Source organism: Oncorhynchus gorbuscha, linkage group LG09 (genome assembly GCF_021184085.1).
Source record: "Oncorhynchus gorbuscha isolate QuinsamMale2020 ecotype Even-year linkage group LG09, OgorEven_v1.0, whole genome shotgun sequence".
Taxonomy (NCBI): Eukaryota; Metazoa; Chordata; class Actinopteri; order Salmoniformes; family Salmonidae; genus Oncorhynchus; species Oncorhynchus gorbuscha.
In genome coordinates, this window is record NC_060181.1 from 44,352,846 (window position 1) to 44,373,604 (window position 20,759).

General features: G+C 44.5%; 1 protein-coding gene across 1 annotated transcript in view; it reads left to right on the forward strand.

Moving 5' to 3' along the window:
• Positions 1–20,759, forward strand: part of LOC124043682 (tripartite motif-containing protein 46-like) — a 28,028-nt gene that overhangs the window by 5,294 nt on the left and 1,975 nt on the right. Inside the window, 11 exon segments of the mRNA XM_046362521.1 lie at positions 1,599–1,662; positions 1,665–1,862; positions 2,062–2,215; positions 3,420–3,618; positions 3,709–3,855; positions 4,247–4,342; positions 4,868–5,121; positions 13,876–13,997; positions 15,615–15,953; positions 17,025–17,254; positions 20,537–20,604. Of these exon segments, the coding sequence (XP_046218477.1) occupies positions 1,599–1,662; positions 1,665–1,862; positions 2,062–2,215; positions 3,420–3,618; positions 3,709–3,855; positions 4,247–4,342; positions 4,868–5,121; positions 13,876–13,997; positions 15,615–15,953; positions 17,025–17,254; positions 20,537–20,604 (1,871 nt within the window).

Here is a 20,759-nt window from a genome sequence, read left to right on the forward strand (position 1 = left end):
GTCCTCCCTGTCCATGTAATCTTACTCATTATGATCTAAAAAGTTAAACAGCTAACAGAATCTAGCCACTAGCTGTTTTAGCCAAAGCTTTATGTCCCAGACCTTTGTCAAGGGCAACCACAGAAGCAACACACCTAGTCTTGGACCTATCAGTGCCCACTGTCTAGCTCTAAGGGACACGCTATCTTCAGCATTACAAATGCATTTCCTCCATTCATCCTTCCGATCTAGGTCTGTATTCATAAAACGTCTCAGAGTAAGAGTGCTGGTCTTGGATCAGATCCCACTGTCTATATAGATCTTATTCATTATGCTCGAAAAGGCTCAACTGATTCTAGATCAGCACTTCTGCAGGAAACTTTATGAATACACTCAGGTATGGTGCGTGTGACAGCAGGGAGCACCCGTCTATAAAGCAGAGGTGTGTGGAATGAACTCATCGGGACCAGGGGTCACACACACACACACACACACACACACACACACACACACACACACACACACACACACACACACACACACACACACACACACACACACACACACACACACACACACACACACACACACACACACACACACACACACACACACACACACACACACACACAAAAACTCACATTCACACACTCCGGATTAGGCGTGTGCAGGAATGACAAAACGTCTGGTCCTCCTTCCTTATAGATATTTAACGCGTCTCACACTGTTTTGACAGCCCATTGAGGACAGCTATTTATAAAGCCCACCGTCATAATGTCACATGTTAACACTTAGCTAGAGAAATCTCTGCCCTCTCTCACGCTACGGCTGCATCCCAAATGGCACTCTATTATCTATATCAGGGGTGTTCAACTCTTACCCTACGAAGTCCGGAACCTCCTGGTTTTCTGTTCTACCTGATAATTAATTACACTCACCTGGTGTCCCGGTCTAAATCAGTCCCTGATTATAGGGGAACAATGAAAAAATGCAGTGGAATTGGCTTCGAGGCCCATTGTTCAGTTCGATGGCCCTATATAGTGCATTCTTTTTTACCAAGGCCATAAGGCTCTGGTCAAAATTAGTGCACTATATAAGGACTAGGGTGTAATTTGGGATGCCAGCCTATCTCTCCTCCTTCAACCTCTCAGCCTCTCTGTATCTCACTCAGTTACCAAGACCGCTCATCTCCTGTGCTCTGTGTTCTCGTGACTTGCATGTTTATGGATCTTGAGTGCTGCGGTTAATTGTAGTTGGTGGTGCAGCTATTTGTTTTATTTCTATAACTCTCTTAAATTTTCTTCATGTCATTCCTCTGTTTCTGTCCCGTACTCTTTTCAAAAAATGTTTTCCTTTTTTGTTGTTGTCTTGGTGGGTTCATTTTAGTTCAATTAATTACAGTAATTCCCTTGAATATCAATGTAGTAGAGACTCCCCATTTACATTACATTTAGGTCATTTAGCAAACACTCTAACCAGAGCGACGTACAGTAGTGGCCCACAACCCTGACCTTGCAAGCGCCATGCTCTACCAACTGAGCGACATGGGACAGCCTTAGCTCTGTCTATCTGCTGTACCTGTGTGATTCATTGACTCTCTCCATCTCCCTCCTCCCCAGTCTAACATGAAGAGCATGGAGCGCGAGCTGCATTGCCCGGTGTGTAAGGAGATCGTCAAGCAGCCGTGGTCCTGCCGTGTCAGCACAGCGTCTGTCTGATGTGTGCCTCCGAGGTCCTGGTTCAAAATGGCTACCCTCCTCCGGAGTTGCCGCCCGAGCCCAACTCTCCTGCCTCCACCCCCAACACCCGCTCTCCCCACCAGGGACGCAGGCCCATGCCCAGCAAGGCCGACCATCGACCCATTGACCGCGTGCTACGTTCAGGTAATGTTTGTGTGTGTATGCGTGTGTGAGTGTGTGCACATGAGAGAGAGTGTGTGTGTCTTTAGATTCAATGTCGAATGTGACGATCAATAGGACAAGTCTGGGGATGCGATGGGAATACACACATCCTCCTCTGATTCTTGTTTTTACTCTATTCTCCTCCACCCTTTACCCATCCCGTCTCCCACCCTGTATCCAGGATTTGGGACATATCTGTCGCCGGGGCGACGGCGTAAGGAACCACCCCATGCAATGTTATTTCCATGCCCGCCCTGTGGGAGGGAGGTAGAGCTGGGAGAGAAGGGTCTGACTGACTGCCTGCGTAACCTCACCTTGGAGCGCATTGTAGAGAGGTAACACACACACACTTATACACACTTACACTTGTACATGCACGCACGCACGCACACATGCGCGTATGCACAATCATATGGAGTGGAGGTGTCGGTTCATGGTCTTGTGAGCCCTTATGTGAAAAATTGAGAATTTCACGTGATCTTATGTGAAGTTAATGTGATAACATGCAAAACACATGATCACATTTGGTGTTCCCGAAATGACGTTTTCACATGATTTTCTAAATTTTCCGTGAAATCGTGGTTCTTCTGTAAGGGAGGATGTAGCCCTCCCTGCCTGCAAAAATCGGTGTCACCATCAGGAAGGAATTTCTGTTTAAGATTTTTGTTTCCCAAGAGGTTCAGATCTCACATTTGAGTCATTTAGCAGACACTCTTATTCAGAGCGACTTACAGGAGCAGTTAGGGTTACGTGCCTTGCTCAAGGGCACCTTGACAGTTTTTTCACCTCGTCGGGGATTTGAACCAGCGACCTTTCGGTTATTGGCCTAACCTCTTAACCGCTAGGCTACCTGCTGCCCCTGACACACACACACACGCACACACACACATGCACGTGCACAAACACACTCAGACAAAGATACATATAAAAACAGCATTCACACTGCGTGGTGGTCGGTTGTTTATACATGCCTCTATGCTGCAGGGTAGGCTATAGTGTAACATTTCAATTAGTAGCAGCTTTAGCCCCTTAAATAGTGAGTGAGAGAGCGGGTCCAAGTTCTGCGTCCCAAATGGCACCCTGCTAAAAAAGTAGCGCGGACCCTGGTCAAAAGTAGTGCACTACATAGTGGGAATAGGGTGCCAAGTGCTGACTCTTGTTAATCAGCGTGAAGCTGCGCTAGAGAGGAAGCTAGCAGAGCTCCTGCAACCTACTGCAGCAGGACATACACTGCACTTCCCCTGGACTACTGCAGTGTAGCTGCAAGCAACTTATTTCCCCCCTGTACAGGAATCTCTTTATGATATGTATCACCATGTCTTACCCATCCACTCTCTCTCTGTCTTGGCACCATTTTCTCCTTCCACCGTATTCTTTTTTTGTCTCTCTTTTTTTCCACTTCTTTTCGCCCTCACTCACCCCCTTTCCACTACGATCCAGCCCTAATTCGCCCAATGCTTGCTCTTTCTCTCCCCTATCCTCCTCCCTTTAATCGTTCCCCTCTCCCCCCCCACTCCCTCTCTCCCCTCCTCCTCTCAGGTACAGACACACAGTGAGCCTAGGCAGTGTGGCTGTGATGTGTCAGTTCTGCAAGCCTCCCCAGTCCCTGGAGGCCACTAAGGGCTGCGCCGACTGCCGAGCCAGCTTCTGTAACGAGTGTTTCAAGCTCTACCACCCCTGGGGGACACCGCGCGCCCAGCACGAACACGTCCAGCCCACCCTCAACTTCAGGCCCAAGGTGAGGCCTGCCTTTCTCTGATCCCTCTCTGTCCTCTCTCATCCCTCTCTTCTCTCCTCTCTCTCATCCCTCTTGCCTCTACTCCTCCAGGTTCTGTCGTGTCCTGAGCATGACCAGGAGCGTCTGCACTTCTACTGTAGGACGTGCCAGCGGTTGCTGTGCCCGCTCTGCAAGCTGCGCCGCGTACACGCCGGGCACAAAGTGGCGCCAGTCACCCAGGCCTACCAGACTCTCAAGGTGGGCATCTGGGTGCAATAGCTTAATTGGTTATAGCATGGTTCCTGCATTGGCCTTATACTGTACAATATACTGAATAATGTATGTAATACCTTTTAGCTGCTTTGCATAAAAGTATCTGCTAAATGGCAATTGTTGTTATACTCAGTGGCATTAGTGGATATCACATGCAATGGAGATTGGCCCTCAACGGTTGGTGGTTAGTCTAGTAGTACAGTGCATGACAGGAAAGGGGTAAGAGTAGCCATTGAACTGTGGGTTTAGATCGTCCAGTGTGTAAGAGATGAGTACAGTTAAAATGTAGTGTAATACAGAGCTACTGTTGTGCATTAGGATTTAAGTCTGGTCTCGGTGTTAAACTCTTTGTTTGTTGTCACTGTTTATTTGTCAGGACAAGATTACCAAGGAGATGAACTACGTTCTGGCCAACCAAGAGACGGTGACGGGCCAGATCACACAGCTGGAGAGTGCCATCACTCAGACAGAGGTGACTAAATAATACTGCAGTCTGCAAAGCTCCAGAAATACCCCACCAGAGGAGTATACTACAAAGCAGGATCAATGAGTTAGCCAGCTAACTTTGATAAAGAACCAGCAATAACTATAGATTTTCTGGTTTGTGAAGAAAGTTCAACTTAGACATGTGTTTTTGGTTGTTCAGTCAATTAGACCATGGCCATTTCAAGTTATTTCAAAACATTGAGGCAAATTAGGATCATTGATCCTACTGACCACACCACGATGGACAACATTGTTTACCACAGTAAACATCATATGCTACTGTATACTGTATATACAATATATTGCTCTATGGTCCTAACCTGTGTGTTGCTGTGTAATACATAATCTCTGTGGTCCACCTAACCTCTCTGTGTGTTGCTGTCTGACTGTTGAACTGCGTAGTCAGTGTTAATCACAGAATGAAATAGAACACAACTCTAGAATAATATAGATTAATATACAGTATATATCTATGGTACTATCCTCCCTGTGCGTTGCTGTCTGTCCCCAGGCCAACAGCATAGCGGCACGGGAGCAGCTGTCTCAGAGCGTGAGGGACCTGACTGCCCTCCTCGCCGAGCGCCACGCCTCATTGACCGAGGCCCTGGAGAGGGCGAGGCAGAAGCGGGGCGAGGCATTGGCGGGCCAGGTGGCGGAGAGGCGGAGCCTGCTGGAGCATGCAGGCCTCATGGTGTTGTCCCAGGAGCTGCTGAAGGAGACGGACCCGCCCTGCTTCGTCCAGGCAGCACGCCAGACACACAGCAGGTACACACAATAGGTCTGACTAGCTGGACAGCAGACAGCGTGGCAACTTAAACAAATAGCACCCTATTGTTATACAAATAACACCCTATTCCACATAGGGTTCTGGTCAAAAGCACTGTAGGGAATAGTGTGCTATTAGGGATGCATACCCAGGACTCTTTAACTCCCTAGTTTTGTTGTTTGTTCATTTTTCTGTTCCTTTGTTTGTTTGTTTCTCTGTTATTGTTCCGTTTCTACTCCCACTCCATCTATCAATGTCTATTGTCTATGCTTCTTTCCTTTTTCTGTGTGTTTTCGTTGCTCATTCCACATCACCAGCAAAATAACAAATGGACACAAGAGGGGACCATTATACCTGTTAGATCAAAATAACATGGCATTGTTTTGGTGATGTTGTTCTTTGTTAAACTCAGCAAAAAATAGAAACGTCCTCTCACTGTCAACTGCATATATATTTTCAGCAAACTTAACATGTGTAAATATTTGTATGAACATAACAAGGTTCAACACCTGAGACATACACTTAACAAGTTCCACAGACATGTGACAAACAGAAATGGAATAATGTGTACCTGAACAAAAGGGGGGTCAATATCAAAAGTAACAGTCAGTATCTGGTGTGGCCACCAGCTGCATTAAGTACTGCATTGCATCTCCTCCTCATGGACTGCACCAGATTTTCCAGTTCTTGCTGTGAGGTGTTACCCCACTCTTCCACCAAGGCACCTGCAAGTTCACAGACATTTCTGGTGGGAATGGCCCTAGTCCTCACCCTCCAATCCAACAGGTCCGAGACGTGCTCAATGGGATTGAGATCTGGGCTCTTCGCTGGCCATGGCAGAACACTGACATTCCTGTCTTGCAGGAAATCACGCATAGAACAGGCAGTACGGCTGGTGGCATTGTCATGCTGGAGGGTCATGTCAGAATGAGCCTGCAAGAAGGGTACCACATGAGGGAGGAGGATGTCTTCCCTGTAACGCACAGCGTTGAGATTGCCTGCAATGACAACAAGCTCAGTCCGATGATGCTGTGACACACCGCCCCAGACCATAATGGTCCCTCCACCTCCAAATCGATTCCGCTCCAGAGTACAGGCCTCGGTGTAACACTCATTCCTTTGATGATAAACGTGAATCCGACCATCACCCCTGGTGAGACAAAACCGCTACTCGTCAGTGAAGAGCACTCTTTGCCAGTCCTGTCTGGTCCAGCAACGGTGAGTTGCCCATAGGGGATGTTGTTGTTTTTATTTTTATTTTTTTATTTCACCTTTATTTAACCAGGTAGGCAAGTTGAGAACAAGTTCTCATTTACAATTGTGACCTGGCCAAGATAAAGCAAAGCAGTTCGACAGATACAACGACACAGAGTTACACATGGAGTAAAACAAACATACAGTCAATAATACAGTATAAACAAGTCTATATACAATGTGAGCAAATGAGGTGAGAAGGGAGGTAAAGGCAAAAAAGGCCATGGTGGCAGAGTAAATACAATATAGCAAGTAAAACACTGGAATGGTAGTTTTGCAATGGAAGAATGTGCAAAGTAGACATAAAAATAATGGGGTGCAAAGGAGCAAAATAAATAAATAAATTAAATACAGTTGGGAAAGAGGTAGTTGTTTGGGCTAAATTATAGGTGGGCTATGTACAGGTGCAGTAATCTGTAAGATGCTCTGACAGTTGGTGCTAAAAGCTAGTGAGGGAGATAAGTGTTTCCAGTTTCAGAGATTTTTGCAGTTCGTTCCAGTCACTGGCAGCAGAGAACTGGAAGGAGAGGCGGCCAAAGAAAGAATTGGTTTTGGGGGTGACCAGAGACATATACCTGCTGGAGCCTGTGCTACAGGTGGGAGATGCTATGGTGACCAGCGAGCTGAGATAAGGGGGGACTTTACCTAGCAGGGTCTTGTAGATGACATGGAGCCAGTGGGTTTGGCGACGAGTATGAAGCGAGGGCCAGCCAACGAGAGCGTACAGGTCGCAATGGTGGGTAGTATATGGGGCTTTGGTGACAAAACGGATTGCACTGTGATAGACTGCATCCAATTTGTTGAGTAGGGTATTGGAGGCTATTTTGTAAATGACATCGCCAAAGTCGAGGATTGGTAGGATGGTCAGTTTTACAAGGGTATGTTTGGCAGCATGAGTGAAGGATGCTTTGTTGCGAAATAGGAAGCCAATTCTAGATTTAACTTTGGATTGGAGATGTTTGATATGGGTCTGGAAGGAGAGTTTACAGTCTAACCAGACACCTAAGTATTTGTAGTTGTCCACGTATTCTAAGTCAGAGCCGTCCAGAGTAGTGATGTTGGACAGGCGGGTAGGTGCAGGTAGCGATCGGTTGAAGAGCATGGATTTAGTTTTACTTGTATTTAAGAGCAATTGGAGGCCACGGGAGGAGAGTTGTATGGCATTGAAGCTTGCCTGGAGGGTTGTTAACACAGTGTCCAAAGAAGGGCCGGAAGTATACAGAATGGTGTCGTCTGCGTAGAGGTGGATCAGGGACTCACCAGCAGCAAGAGCGACCTCATTGATGTATACAGAGAAGAGAGTCGGTCCAAGAATTGAACCCTGTGGCACCCCCATAGAGACTGCCAGAGGTTCAGACAGCAGACCCTCCGATTTGACACACTGAACTCTATCAGAGAAGTAGTTGGTGAACCAGGCGAGGCAATCATTTGAGAAACCAAGGCTGTCGAGTCTGCCGATGAGGATGTGGTGGTTGACAGAATCGAAAGCCTTGGCCAGATCAATGAATACGGCTGCACAGTAATGTTTCTTATCGATGGCGGTTAAGATATCGTTTAGGACCTTGAGCGTGGCTGAGGTGCACCCATGACCAGCTCTGAAACCAGATTGCACAGCAGAGAAGGTATGGTTAGATTCAAAATGGTCGGTAATCTGTTTGTTGACTTGGCTTTCGAAGACCTTAGAAAGGCATGGTAGGATAGATATAGGTCTGTAGCAGTTTGGGTCAAGAGTGTCCCCCCCTTTGAAGAGGGGGATGACCGCAGCTGCTTTCCAATCTTTGGGAATCTCAGATGACACGAAAGAGAGGTTGAACAGGCTAGTAATAGGGGTGGCAACAATTTCGGCAGATAATTTTAGAAAGAAAGGGTCCAGATTGTCTAGCCCGGCTGATTTGTAGGGGTCCAGATTTTTCAGCTCTTTCAGAACATCAGCAGAATGGATTTGGGAGAAGGAGAAATGGGGAAGGCTTGGGCGAGTTGCTGTTGGGGGTGCAGTGCTGTTGACCGGGGTAGGAGTAGCCAGGTGGAAAGCATGGCCAGCCGTAGAAAAATGCTTATTGAAATTCTCAATTATGGTGGATTTATCAGTGGTGACAGTGTTTCCTATCTTCAGTGCAGTGGGCAGCTGGGAGGAGGTGTTCTTATTCTCCATGGACTTTACAGTGTCCCAGAACTTTTTTGAGTTAGTGTTGCAGGAAGCAAATTTCTGTTTGGAAAAGCTAGCCTTGGCTTTTCTAACTGCCTGTGTATAACGGTTTCTAGCTTCCCTGAATAGCTGCATATCACGGGGCTGTTCGATGCTAATGCAGAACGCCATAGGATGTTTTTGTGTTGGTTAAGGGCAGTCAGGTCTGGGAGAACCAAGGGCTATATCTGTTCCTGGTTCTAAATTTCTTGAATGGGGCATGTTTATTTAAGATGGTTAGGAAGGCATTTAAAAAAATATCCAGGCATCCTCTACTGACGGGATGAGATCAATATCCTTCCAGGATACCCCGGCCAGGTCGATTAGAAAGGCCTGCTCGCTGAAGTGTTTCAGGGAGCGTTTTACAGTGATGAGTGGAGGTCGTTTGACCGCTGACCCATTACGGATGCAGGCAATGAGGCAGTGATCGCTGAGATCTTGGTTGAAGACAGCAGAGGTGTATTTAGAGGGGAAGTTGGTTAGGATGATATCTATGAGGGTGCCCGTGTTTAAGGCTTTGGAGGGGTACCTGGTAGGTTCATTGATAATTTGAGTGAGATTGAGGGCATCAAGTTTAGATTGTAGGATGGCTGGGGTGTTAAGCATGTTCCAGTTTAGGTCGCCTAGCAGCACGAGCTCTGAAGATAGATGGGGGCAATCAGTTCACATATGGTGTCCAGAGCACAGCTGGGGGCAGAGGGTGGTCTATAGCAGGCGGCAACGGTGAGAGACTTGTTTTTAGAGAGGTGGATTTTTAGAAGTAGAAGTTCAAATTGTTTGGGTACAGACCTGGATAGTAGGACAGAACTCTGCAGGCTATCTTTGCAGTAGATTGCAACACCGCCCCCTTTGGCAGTTCTATCTTGTCTGAAAATGTTGTAATTTGGAATTAAAATTTCAGAATTTTTGGTGGTCTTCCTAAGCCAGGATTTATAGACACAGCTAGAACATCCGGGTTGGCAGAGTGTGCTAAAGCAGTGAATAGAACAAACTTAGGGAGGAGGCTTCTAATGTTAACATGCATGAAACCAAGGCTATTACGGTTACAGAAATCATCAAAAGAGAGCGCCTGGGGAATAGGAGTGGAGCTAGGCATTGCAGGGCCTGGATTCACCTCTACATCGCCAGAGGAACATAGGAGGAGAAGAATAAGGGTACGGCTAAAAGCAATAAGAATTGGTCGTCTATAACGTCTGGAACAGAGAGTAAAAGGAGGTTTCTGGGGGCGATAAAATACCATCAAGGCAAAGGTATGGTAGGATGTGAATACAGTAGAGGTAAACCTAGGTATTGAGTGATGAAGAGAGAGATATTGTCTCTAGAAACATCATTGAAACCAGGAGATGTCATTGCATGTGTGGGTGGTGGAACTAATAAATTGGATAATGTATAGTGAGCAGGACTAGAGGCTCTACAGTGAAATAAGCCAATAAACACTAACCAGAACAGCAATGGACAAGACATATTGACATTAAGGAGAGGCATCCTTAGTCGAGTGATCAAAAGAGTCCAGAGAGTGGAGTGGTTGGTTTCGGGGTCAAGGCGATTTAGACAGCTAGCCAGGACATCGGTAACAAGCTAGCATAGGAAGGGGGTCTGTTGTTAGCCACCTCTTGCGTTCCGTCAGTAGATTAGTGGGGTTCCGTGTGGTAGAGGGAATTAGTCCAAATCACACAACAACAAAAATAAAATAAAAACAATAGATATAGATTATAGAGGCCCAAGAATAAACATAATAATAATAATAATAATAATAATAATAATAAAAATAAATAAATTGTTGTACAGTACAGGCCTCAGTGTAACACTCATTCCTTCGACGATAAACGCGAATCCGATCATCACCGCTGGTGAAACAAAACCGCGACTCATCAGTGAAGAGCACTTTTTGCCAATCCTGTCTGGCCCAGCGACGTTGTTGCCGGTGATGTCTGGTGAAGACCTGCCTTATAACAGGCCTACAAGCCCTCAGTCCAGCCTCTCTCAGCCTATTGCGGACAGTCTGAGCACTGATGGAGGGATTGTGTGTTCCTGGTGTAACTCGTGCAGTTGTTGTTGCCATCCTGTCTGCCACTGCAAGGGAGGTCAGCTGTCCGTCTTGTCTCCCTGTAGCGCTGTCTTAGGCTTCTCACAGTACAGACATTGCAATTCATTGCCTTGGCCACATCTGCAGTCCTCATGCCCCCTTGCAGCATGCCTAAGGCACGTTCACGCTGTCACAAACGTCGTAGTGAGGAGACCAAAGAGCAGCGTGATGTGAATACACCCTTTTAATGCTAGATGAAAACAAACACGAAGTATAACAAAACAAACAAACAAACAAACAAACAAACAAACAAACAAACAAACAAACAAACAAACAAACAAACAAACAAACAAACAAACAAACAAACAAACAAACAAACAAACAAACAAACAAACAAACATGACGCTATAATACAAACGTTCAGACACAGGCATCTAGACATCGACAATAACCACGAAATACCCAAAGAAGATGGCTGCCTAAATATGGTTCCCAATCAGAAACAACGATAAACAGCTGCCTCTAATTGAGAACCAATCTAGGCAACCATAGACACACATAAACACTTAGATGATAAACAACCCCATAAACCTACAAAACCCCTAGACAGTACAAAAACACATACATCACCCATGTCACACCCTGACCTAACCAAAATATATAAAGAAAACAAAGAATACTCAGGTCCCGGCGTGACACACGCAGATGAGCAGGGACCCTGGGCATCTTTCTTTTGGTGTTTTTCAGAGTTAGTAGAAAGACCTCTTTAGTGTCCTAACTTTTCATAACTGTGCCCTTAATTGAAAAGCTGTTAGTGTCTTAACAACCGTTCCACAGGTGCATGTTCATGAATTGTTTATGGTTCATTGAACAGGCATGGGAAACAGTGTTGAAACCCTTTACAATGAAGATCTGTGAAGTTATTTGGATTTTTATGAATTATCTTTGAAAGACAGGCTCCTGAAAAAGCAATGTTTCTTTTTTTGCTGAGTTTAGTTGTGCTCCAACCGGTGTTCACTGTTTCCAATGATAGTTTGTCTGACTGACACTGGATCCGTGGCATGAAACATGTACAGTCCCTTCCAATCTACACACAAATACCCCATGATTTCACAGTGGAATTATGTTTTTAGAAATTCATAAAAAATGAAAAGCTGAAATGTCTTCAGTCAATAAGTATTCAACCGCTAAGTTTTGGAAAGCCTAAATAAGTTCAGAAGTAAAAATGTGCTTAACAATTTGCATAATAAGTTGCATGGACTCATTCCATGTTCAATAATAGTGGTTAACCTGTTTTTTAAATAACTACCCCCATCTCTGTACCCCAAACATACAGTTAGTTTCAAACCTGTAAGGACCCTCAATCGAGTAGTGAATTTTAAACACTGATTCAACCACAAAGACCAGGGAGGTTTTTCAAAGCTTCGCAAAGAAGGAGACTGATTGCTCGATGTGTAAAAAAAAATATATCCCTTTTAGCATGATGAAGTTGTTAATTAGACTTTGGATGGTGTATCAATAAACCCAGTCACTACAAAGATAGAGGCATCCTTCCTATCTCAGTTGCCAAAGAGGAAGGAAACTGCTCAGGAATTTTACCATGAGGCCAAAGGTGATATTAAAAGAGTTACAGAGTTTAATGGTTGTGATATGAGAACTTAGGATGGATCAACAACATTGTATTTACTCCATACTGAAAAGAAGGAAGCCTGTACAGAATAAAAATACAAAAGCATGCATCCTGTTTGCAACAAGGCACTTAAATAATACTGCAAAAAATGTGTCAAAGAAATGAACTTTTTGTCCTGAATACAAAGTGTTGGGGCAAATCCAACAACACATAACTGAGTATCACTCTTCATATTTTTTGAAGAATGGTGGTGACTGCATCATGTTATGGTATGCTTGTAATCTGCAAGGACTAGGGAGGTTTTTAGGATAGAAAATAAATAGAATATAGGTACACACAGGCAAAATCCTAGAAGAAAACCTGGTTCAGTCTGCTTTCCTACAGGCACTGGAAGACAAATTCACCTTTATTCAGGATAATAACCTGAAACACAAGGCAAAATCTACACTGAGTTGCTTACCAAGATGACACTGAATGTTTCTGAGTGGCCGAGTTACAGTTTTGACTAAAATCGGTTTGAGAATCTATCGCAAGACTTGGAAATGGCTGTCTAACAATGGTCAACCATCAACTTGACAGAGTTTGAAGAATGTAAAAAAGAATAATGGTCAAATATTGTACAATCCAGGTGTGCAAAGCTCTTAGAGACTTACCCATAAAGATTCACTGCTGTAATCACTGCCAAAAGTGATTGTAACATGTATTGATTCAGGGGTGTGAATACTTATGTACATTTAATATTTCTGTATTTAATTTTCAATAAATTTGCCCCCAAAAATGTGAACATATTTTCATTTTGTCGTTATGGGGTATTGTGTGTAGCTGGGTGAGAAAATGTTTTATTTAATCTATTTTGAATTCAGACTGTAACACAACAGAATGTGAAATAAGTCACTCTATGTGAAAATGAACATTCCAAAATGAACTGCAAAGCACACTGTGTATTATTATTGGCCTTTTTTTGGGATCATGTCTTGATGGGATACAGCTTAGCCTAATTCTGCTAACCTGCTACGTGAATTTGCCTAACCCTCTGCATATGTACTTGTTTTTTTTTTTAGAGAGACGTTTTATTTCTCTATTTGGTGAGGTCAGGGTGTGATGTGGGGTGGGCATTCTATGTTTTGTATTTCTTTGGTTTTGGCCGAGTGTGGTTCCCAATCAGAGGCAGCTGTCTATCATTGTCTCTGATTGGGAATCAAACTTAGATAGCCTGTTTTCCCACCTATGTTGTGGGATCTTGTTTTTTGTTAGCTCTGTGAAGCCGGCAGAACGTGACGGTCGTTATGCTGTTTGTTGTTTTTGGTTGGTGTTCTGAGTATTAAACAAGTCAAAATATATTTCATATTTGACATTCTTCCAATAGCCACCCTTTGCCTTGATGACAGCTTTGCAAACTCTTCTACAATGTAGAAAATAGTAGAAATTTAAAAAAAACCTTGAATGAGTAGGTGTTCTAAAACTTTTGACTGGTAGTGTACATGTTACAGAAATACTGCCTATCTCTGTTTGTATTACCCTTATGATAAAATTGTCCCCCTCCCCTGACTTGTTGTATGTCTCGTCTACTCCCAAACAATTAATCTAAATATATCTCCCTTTCTCTCTCCCTCCCCTCTCTCCATCTCAACCCCCCCCCCCTCGACGCTCTCTCCAAGGTTATCCACATCCATCGAGGGGCTGCAGTGTTTCTCTCTGGCCGCTGATCCCTCCTTCAGACACTTCCAGCTGGACGTCTCCAAAGAGCTCAAACTCCTCACAGACCTGCAGTTCATCCAGGGTGAGACAGAGGAGGAGAAAAAGATAAAGGAGGGGACCGGGGGCTAGGGAGGGGTAGCGGGATAGAGTCCATCAGAGAGAGAGGATAAGAGGAGGTGGCTGGGGAGGGATAGTCAGCCAGAGAGAGAGGAGAGGAAGATGAAGGTGGGGTCTAGGGGGGCGTGGAGGGATAGAGTCAGCCAGAGAGAGAGAGGAGGATAACGGAGGGGGATATGAAGGTGAAGGAGGATAGTCAGCCAGAGAGAGAGGAGGATAATGGAAGGGGATATGAAGGTGAAGGAGGATAGAGTCAGCCAGAGAGAGAGGAGGATAATGGAGGGGGATATGAAGGTGAAGGAGGATAGAGTCAGCCAGAGAGAGAGGAGGATAAATGGAGGGGGATATGAAGGTGAAGGAGGATAGAGTCAGCTAGAGAGAGAGGAGAGGAAGATGAAGGTGGGGTCTAGGGGGGCATGGAGGGATAGAGTCAGCCAGAGAGAGAGAGGAGGATAACAGAGGGGGATATGAAGGTGAAGGAGGATAGAGTCAGCCAGAGAGAGAGGAGGATAATGGAGGGGGATATGAAGGTGAAGGAGGATAGAGTCAGCCAGAGAGAGAGGAGGATAAATGGAGGGGGATAAGAAGGTGAAGGAGGATAGAGTCAGCCAGAGAGAGAGGAGAGGAAGATGAAGGTGGGGTCTAGGGGGGCATGGAGGGATAGAGAGCCAGAGAGAGCGAGGATGATATAACGGAGGGGGATATGAAGGTGAAGGAGGATAGAGTCAGCCAGAGAGAGAGGAGGATAACGGAGGGGGATATGAAGGTGCAGGAGGATAGTCAGCCAGAGAGAGAGGAGGATAACGGAGGGGGATATGAAGGTGAAGGAGGATATAGTCAGCCAGAGAGAGAGGAGGATAACGGAGGGGGATATGAAGGTGAAGGAGGATAGTCAGCCAGAGCGAGAGGAGGATAACGGAGAGGGATATGAAGGTGAAGGAGGATAGTGTCTGCCAGTGATAGAGGAGGATAACGGAGGGGGATATGAAGGTGAAGAAGGATAGAGTCAGCCAGAGAGAGAGGAGGATAACGGAGGGGGATATGAAGGTGAAGGAGGATAGTGTCAGCCAGAGAGAGAGGAGGATAACGGAGGGGGATATGAAGGTGAAGGAGGATAGAGTCAGCCAGAGAGGGTTAAGGTAACATCATCTCACTGAGTCTACCTTTATTTATGTCATATTACTGCGTCTTCAACTATGTATTTCACGGTAAGGTCTACGCATTCGGGTGCATGTGACAAATAAAGTTTGATTTGATTTGTTTACAAACTGTTTATTTATTTATTTTACCTTTATTTAGCTAGGCAAGTCGGTTAAGAACAAATCATTTTTTTCAATGACGGCCTAGGAACAGTGGGTTAACTGCCTGTTCAGGGGCAGGACGACAGATTTGTACCTTGTCAGCTCGGGGGTTTGAACTTGCAACCTTCCTGTTACTAGTCCAACGCTCTAACCACTAGGCTTCCCTACAAACTGTAATGAACATCTGGTAGTATTGCATATACAGTATAATCAAACCAGAGAGAATTGTATGTTTGTGAATCTAACATCTGACTGACAGCTGTAATGTTTTCTCCCATCAGCCCCTCTGGCCCCTGTCATTGACACCCAAAAGACCCTGGCCTATGACCAGCTTTTTCTGTGTTGGCGGCTGCCTCAGGAATCCGCTCCCGCCTGGCACTTCTCTGTGGAGTTCCGTCGCCGTGGGGTGGTGCCAGGAGGCGGGGCCAGAGGTGGTATCCAAGGACGATTGGCTGCGGCCCGCTGGGGCTGGCAGCGGCTGGAGGAAGTAGGCGGGACCAGTGCTGTGATTGACAGGTTGGAGATGGACAGTGTGTATGTGTTGAGGGTGAGAGGCTGCAACAAGGCCGGCTTCGGGGAGTACAGTGAGGAGGTGTACCTACACACCCCGCCAGCACCAGGTGAGGTCTATACACTGTTCTAAAGGCGCACACACACTATACACGCACACACACGAACACACACACTTGGCCTCATTATAAGTCTTGGTATAGTTGGTATGCATCAGAACAGTATCCATGGAGATCATCTTAATGACAAATGTCTCTCTTTTTCTTCCCATTCCCATACTTCTTTCTGCCCATACCATCCATCTCTCCTCCCATCCCTGTCTTTACCCATCCCATCTCTCTATCCAACCCAGCTTCTTTCCTCTTTACACTTTGTCTTCACATATCTCTCCTCATCTCACTCATCCCGCTCCTAGATCCAATCTCCCAATCCACATTTCTACCTCTGCCTGTTAGTGTGAGCATCTACACCCTTTCTCCTTTTTCCTCTTGTTGCTTTGCATATATCTCTACCTCTTTTACATGTATACCATGCATCTCTTGTTCTCCCAGCCACCCTCTTTCTCCCTCTCTCCCATAATGAAATCTCAGAGTGTGTTGATGAGGTTTGATGTTTGTTAAGACCTGAGGCTTGACAAAGCAATTTGGTTGGTTGAGATCCATGCTTATGGGTTTGAGAAGTGGTCAATGTATCCCTTGTCTCCCCTGGTAAAGTATTCTATCCTGTGATATTTCCCTCAGGAATAGTAATCCCCAAAATTATCCCAGTTTAGGAAAGATGCATCCCCTCTTTTGATTGACCTTTGGCTTTGAATGTTTTCTATCCGTTTCCAGTTTGTTGATGGACAGTTTGACTCCCTTTCTATTAGTCCTTGTCTCCTCTCCTCATTCCAGAGGACTTGCATGTTGTCCATACCTCTCCTCCTCTCTTAACGCTCTCAGTTCTTTCCTTGCCCTGATTCTAAGTCTAAGTCTATCCCTGTATTTACCACCTCTGTACCCTTATCTTCTACCTCTCTCCTATTTCACTTCTTTACTCCATCCCATCAAAACCCTCCCCTTCCCGCTTCTCTCTTTCCTAAAAATGCACTCCTCCTTCCACCCTCCCTCCCTCTCTCCCTCCATCTCCCTCTCCTCCTGCCTCCCTCCATCTCACTCTCCTCCCCTGCCTTCCTCTCTCAGTGTTAAATTTTTACCTGGACTCTCGCTGGGGTCTCCATGCCGACCGGCTGGTGGTGAGTAAGGAGCAGCGCTGCGCCCGGAGCGTCCCCGGTCTGTCCCTGCTGCAGGCCGCCGATCTAGCGCTCACTTCCTGTCACCTGACTGCAGACCTGCTGGTGGGCGATGTGGCCATCACCCAGGGCAGGCACTACTGGGCATGCTCAGTGGAGCCCGGCTCCTATCTGGTCAAGGCAAGTGGAATGGCTGGGAAGAGAGTTTTGCCCAATCCCATATCGTCCCCACAGCCCCGTGCCCTATTCACCTGTGGAGATCTGAGAGGATTTGACAGGTGAAATCCATTTGGTAATAACTCCACCTTGCCCTCTGATAAGCTAGGTGGACGTTTACTCATATTTCTTATACCAATCAAATCCTCTCAGATCTCCGCTACTGCATAGGACTTAACCTCACTAGGGAACGTGGGATGGTAGCATCCCACCTGGCCAACATCCAGTGAAATTGCAGAGCACCAAATTCAAAAACAGAAATACATATTATAAAAATTCATAAAACATACAAGTGTCATACATTGGTTTAAAGATTAACTTCTTGTTAATCCAACCACGGTGTCAGATTACAAAAAGGCTTTACGGCGAAAGCATACCATGCGATTATCTGAGAACAGCGCCCAGCAGACAAATCATTACAAACAGTTACCAGCCAAGTAGAGGAGTTACACAAGTCAGGAAGAGCAATAAAATTAATAACTTACCTTTGATGATCTTCATATGTTTGCACTAACAAGACTCCCATTTACTCAATAAATGTTTGTTTTGTTCGATAAAGTCCCTCTTTTATATCCCAAAACCTCAGTTTTGTTTATGCGTTTTGTTCAGTAATCAACAGGCTCAAATGCAGTCACAACAGGCAGATGAAAAATCCAAATAGTATCCAAATAGTGTTGACATCTAGTGGAAGCCATAGGAAGTGCAATTTGAGTCCTAAGTCAATGGATACTGTAATGGCATTCAATAGAAAACTGCAAACATTAAAAAGTCCCACTTCACGGATAATATTTTTCTCAGGTTTTTGCCTGCCAAATCAGTTCTGTTATACTTACAGACATTATCTGAACAGTTTTGGAAACTTTTGAGTGTTTTCTATCCTAGCTGCTGGGCCTGAGTAGCAAGCGGTTTACTTTGGGCACACTTTTCATCCAGAGGTGAAAATAGTGCCCCTACCCTAGTGAAGATAAAGAGCAATTTGGGATTGGCCCTTACGGTACTGTAGATGGTGTGGTGTATTTTGTATGGTTTTGTAGGCTATATACAAAAATGTGTATGAAAATGAATGTGTGATCATATGTGGTTTTGCATGTTGACCTCTTGGGTAATAATGTACCCTTGATAAAGATGAGTAAAAAATGAATAATACAAAATACTGGGCTATATTGTACGCAAAACAAATGTGAAAATAATCATATTGTATGATAATATTATTGCTCAGAGAAAGAGTTATAGTTAACAACTCATATTTTTCTCAAAAGGACAGGGGACAAAATTATTGGCACCTCATTTTCAATACCTTTCAATAACTCACCTTGCAAGTTATTAAAAAAATGTTTTTTTATGAGATTGGAGAACACACTGGGAGGGATTCTAAACCATACCTCCGTACAGGATTCTTGATATCCTTCGTCTGTACTTATGGACTGCCCTATTTAATTCAAACCACAGGTTTTCAATGGGGTTCAAGTCCGAAGATATGGCCATTGAAAAATGTTGAGTTTGTGGAAATGTACCAGTTGTGGATATCGATGTGTGCTTGGGGTTATTGTCTTTCTGGAAGATCTACTTGCAGCCAAGTTTCAGCCTCATGGCAGAAGCAACCAGTTTTTTTTCCCTAAAATGTCCTGGTACTGGGTAAAGTTCATGATGCCGTTGATCTTAACAAGGGCCCCAGGACCAGTGGAAGCCAAATAACCCATAAACATCAAAGATCCTCCACCAAATTTTACAGTAGATATGGGGTTCTTTTCTGATTATGCGTTACTTATTTTTCAACGACAAACCCACCACTGGAATGCATAGCCAAAGATCTCTATTTTCACGTCATCCAACAAATGTAAATGCCTGGAGTTTGCTAAATGGCATTGGCACTTCGATTGGAACCGGTGCTATGGTCAGATTAAATGAAAATAGAGCTGTTTTATCACACACACAAGTGGTGGGTTTGCCGTCAAAATAATGATGACAAAACAACAATTTAAACTGAGAAAAAAAATATTTCTTGTTAACCTGTTGCGACGAGCAATCCCGTATTCGGGATCGTAATTATAGACTCAAGCTCATTACCATAACGCAACGTTAACTATTCATGAAAATCGCAAATGAAATGAAATAAATATATTGGCTCTCAAGCTTAGCCTTTTGTTAACAACACTGTCATCTCAGATTTTCAAAATATGCTTTTCAACCATAGCAAAACAAGCATTTGTGTAAGAGTATTCATAGCTAGCATAGCATTAAGTCTAGCATTCAGCAGGCAACATTTTCACAAAAATAAGAAAATCATTCAAATAAAATCATTTACCTTTGAAGAACTTCGGATGTTTTCAATGAGGAGACTCTCAGTTAGATAGCAAATGTTCAGTTTTTCCAAAAATATTATTTGTGTAGGAGAAATCGGTCCGTTTTTTTTCATCGCGTTTGGCTGAGAAAAACCCCCGAAAATTCAGTCATCAAAACGCCAAACTTTTTTCCAAATTAACTCCATAATATCGACAGAAACATGGCACACGTTGTTTAGAATCAATCCTCAAGGTGTTTTTCACATATCTATTCGATGATATGTCATTCGTGGCAGTTTTGTTTCTCCTCTGAATCACATGGGAAAATACATGCAGCTGGAGATTACGCACCAATTTTGACGGAGGACACCAGGCGGACACCTGGTAAATGGTCTCTTATGGTCAATCTTCCAATGATATGCCTACAAATACATCACAATTCTGCAGACACCTTGGGGAAACGACAGAAAGTGTAGGCTCGTTCCTGGCGCATTCACAGCCATATAAGGAGACATTGGAACACAGCGCCTCAAAAATCTGCCTCACTTCCTGTTTGAAGTTTCATCTTGGTTTCGCCTGTAGCATTAGTTCTGTGGCACTCACAGACAATATCTTTGCAGTTTTGGAAATGTCAGAGTGTTTTCTTTCCAAATCTGTCAATTATATGCAGAGTCGAGCATCTTTTCGTGACAAAATATCTTGTTTAAAATGGGAACGTTTTTTTTATCCATAAATTAAAAGAGCGCCCCCTATATCCAAGAAGTTAAACAAAATCTATCTCTCTGAGCAATTGTATTAGTATAAAATAATGTAATTTAAAAATATTCTGGAGCATACAATATAGCTCAGTATTTGTTTTATTATTTTATACTGTCTTTTTTGCAAATCTTTATCAAGGGTGCCAATCATTTTAGACCCCGTTGTATGCCACTGCGCCTTTTCAGTGCCTCTATCTGTTACGCAGGTGGGGGTGGGCCTAGAGGCCAAACTACAGGAGTGGTTTCATCTTCCCCAAGACATGGCCAGTCCCCGGTGAGTGGTGCTGGAGGTTAAGGCTGTAAAGTGCATGGAATACAGGAAGTAGTCAATGGAAAATACGTTGAGGAGAGACTGACCTACATCAGGGCTTGTATTCAAAAAACGTCTCAAAGTAGGAGTGCTGGTCTAGGATCAGTTTAGCCTTTTAC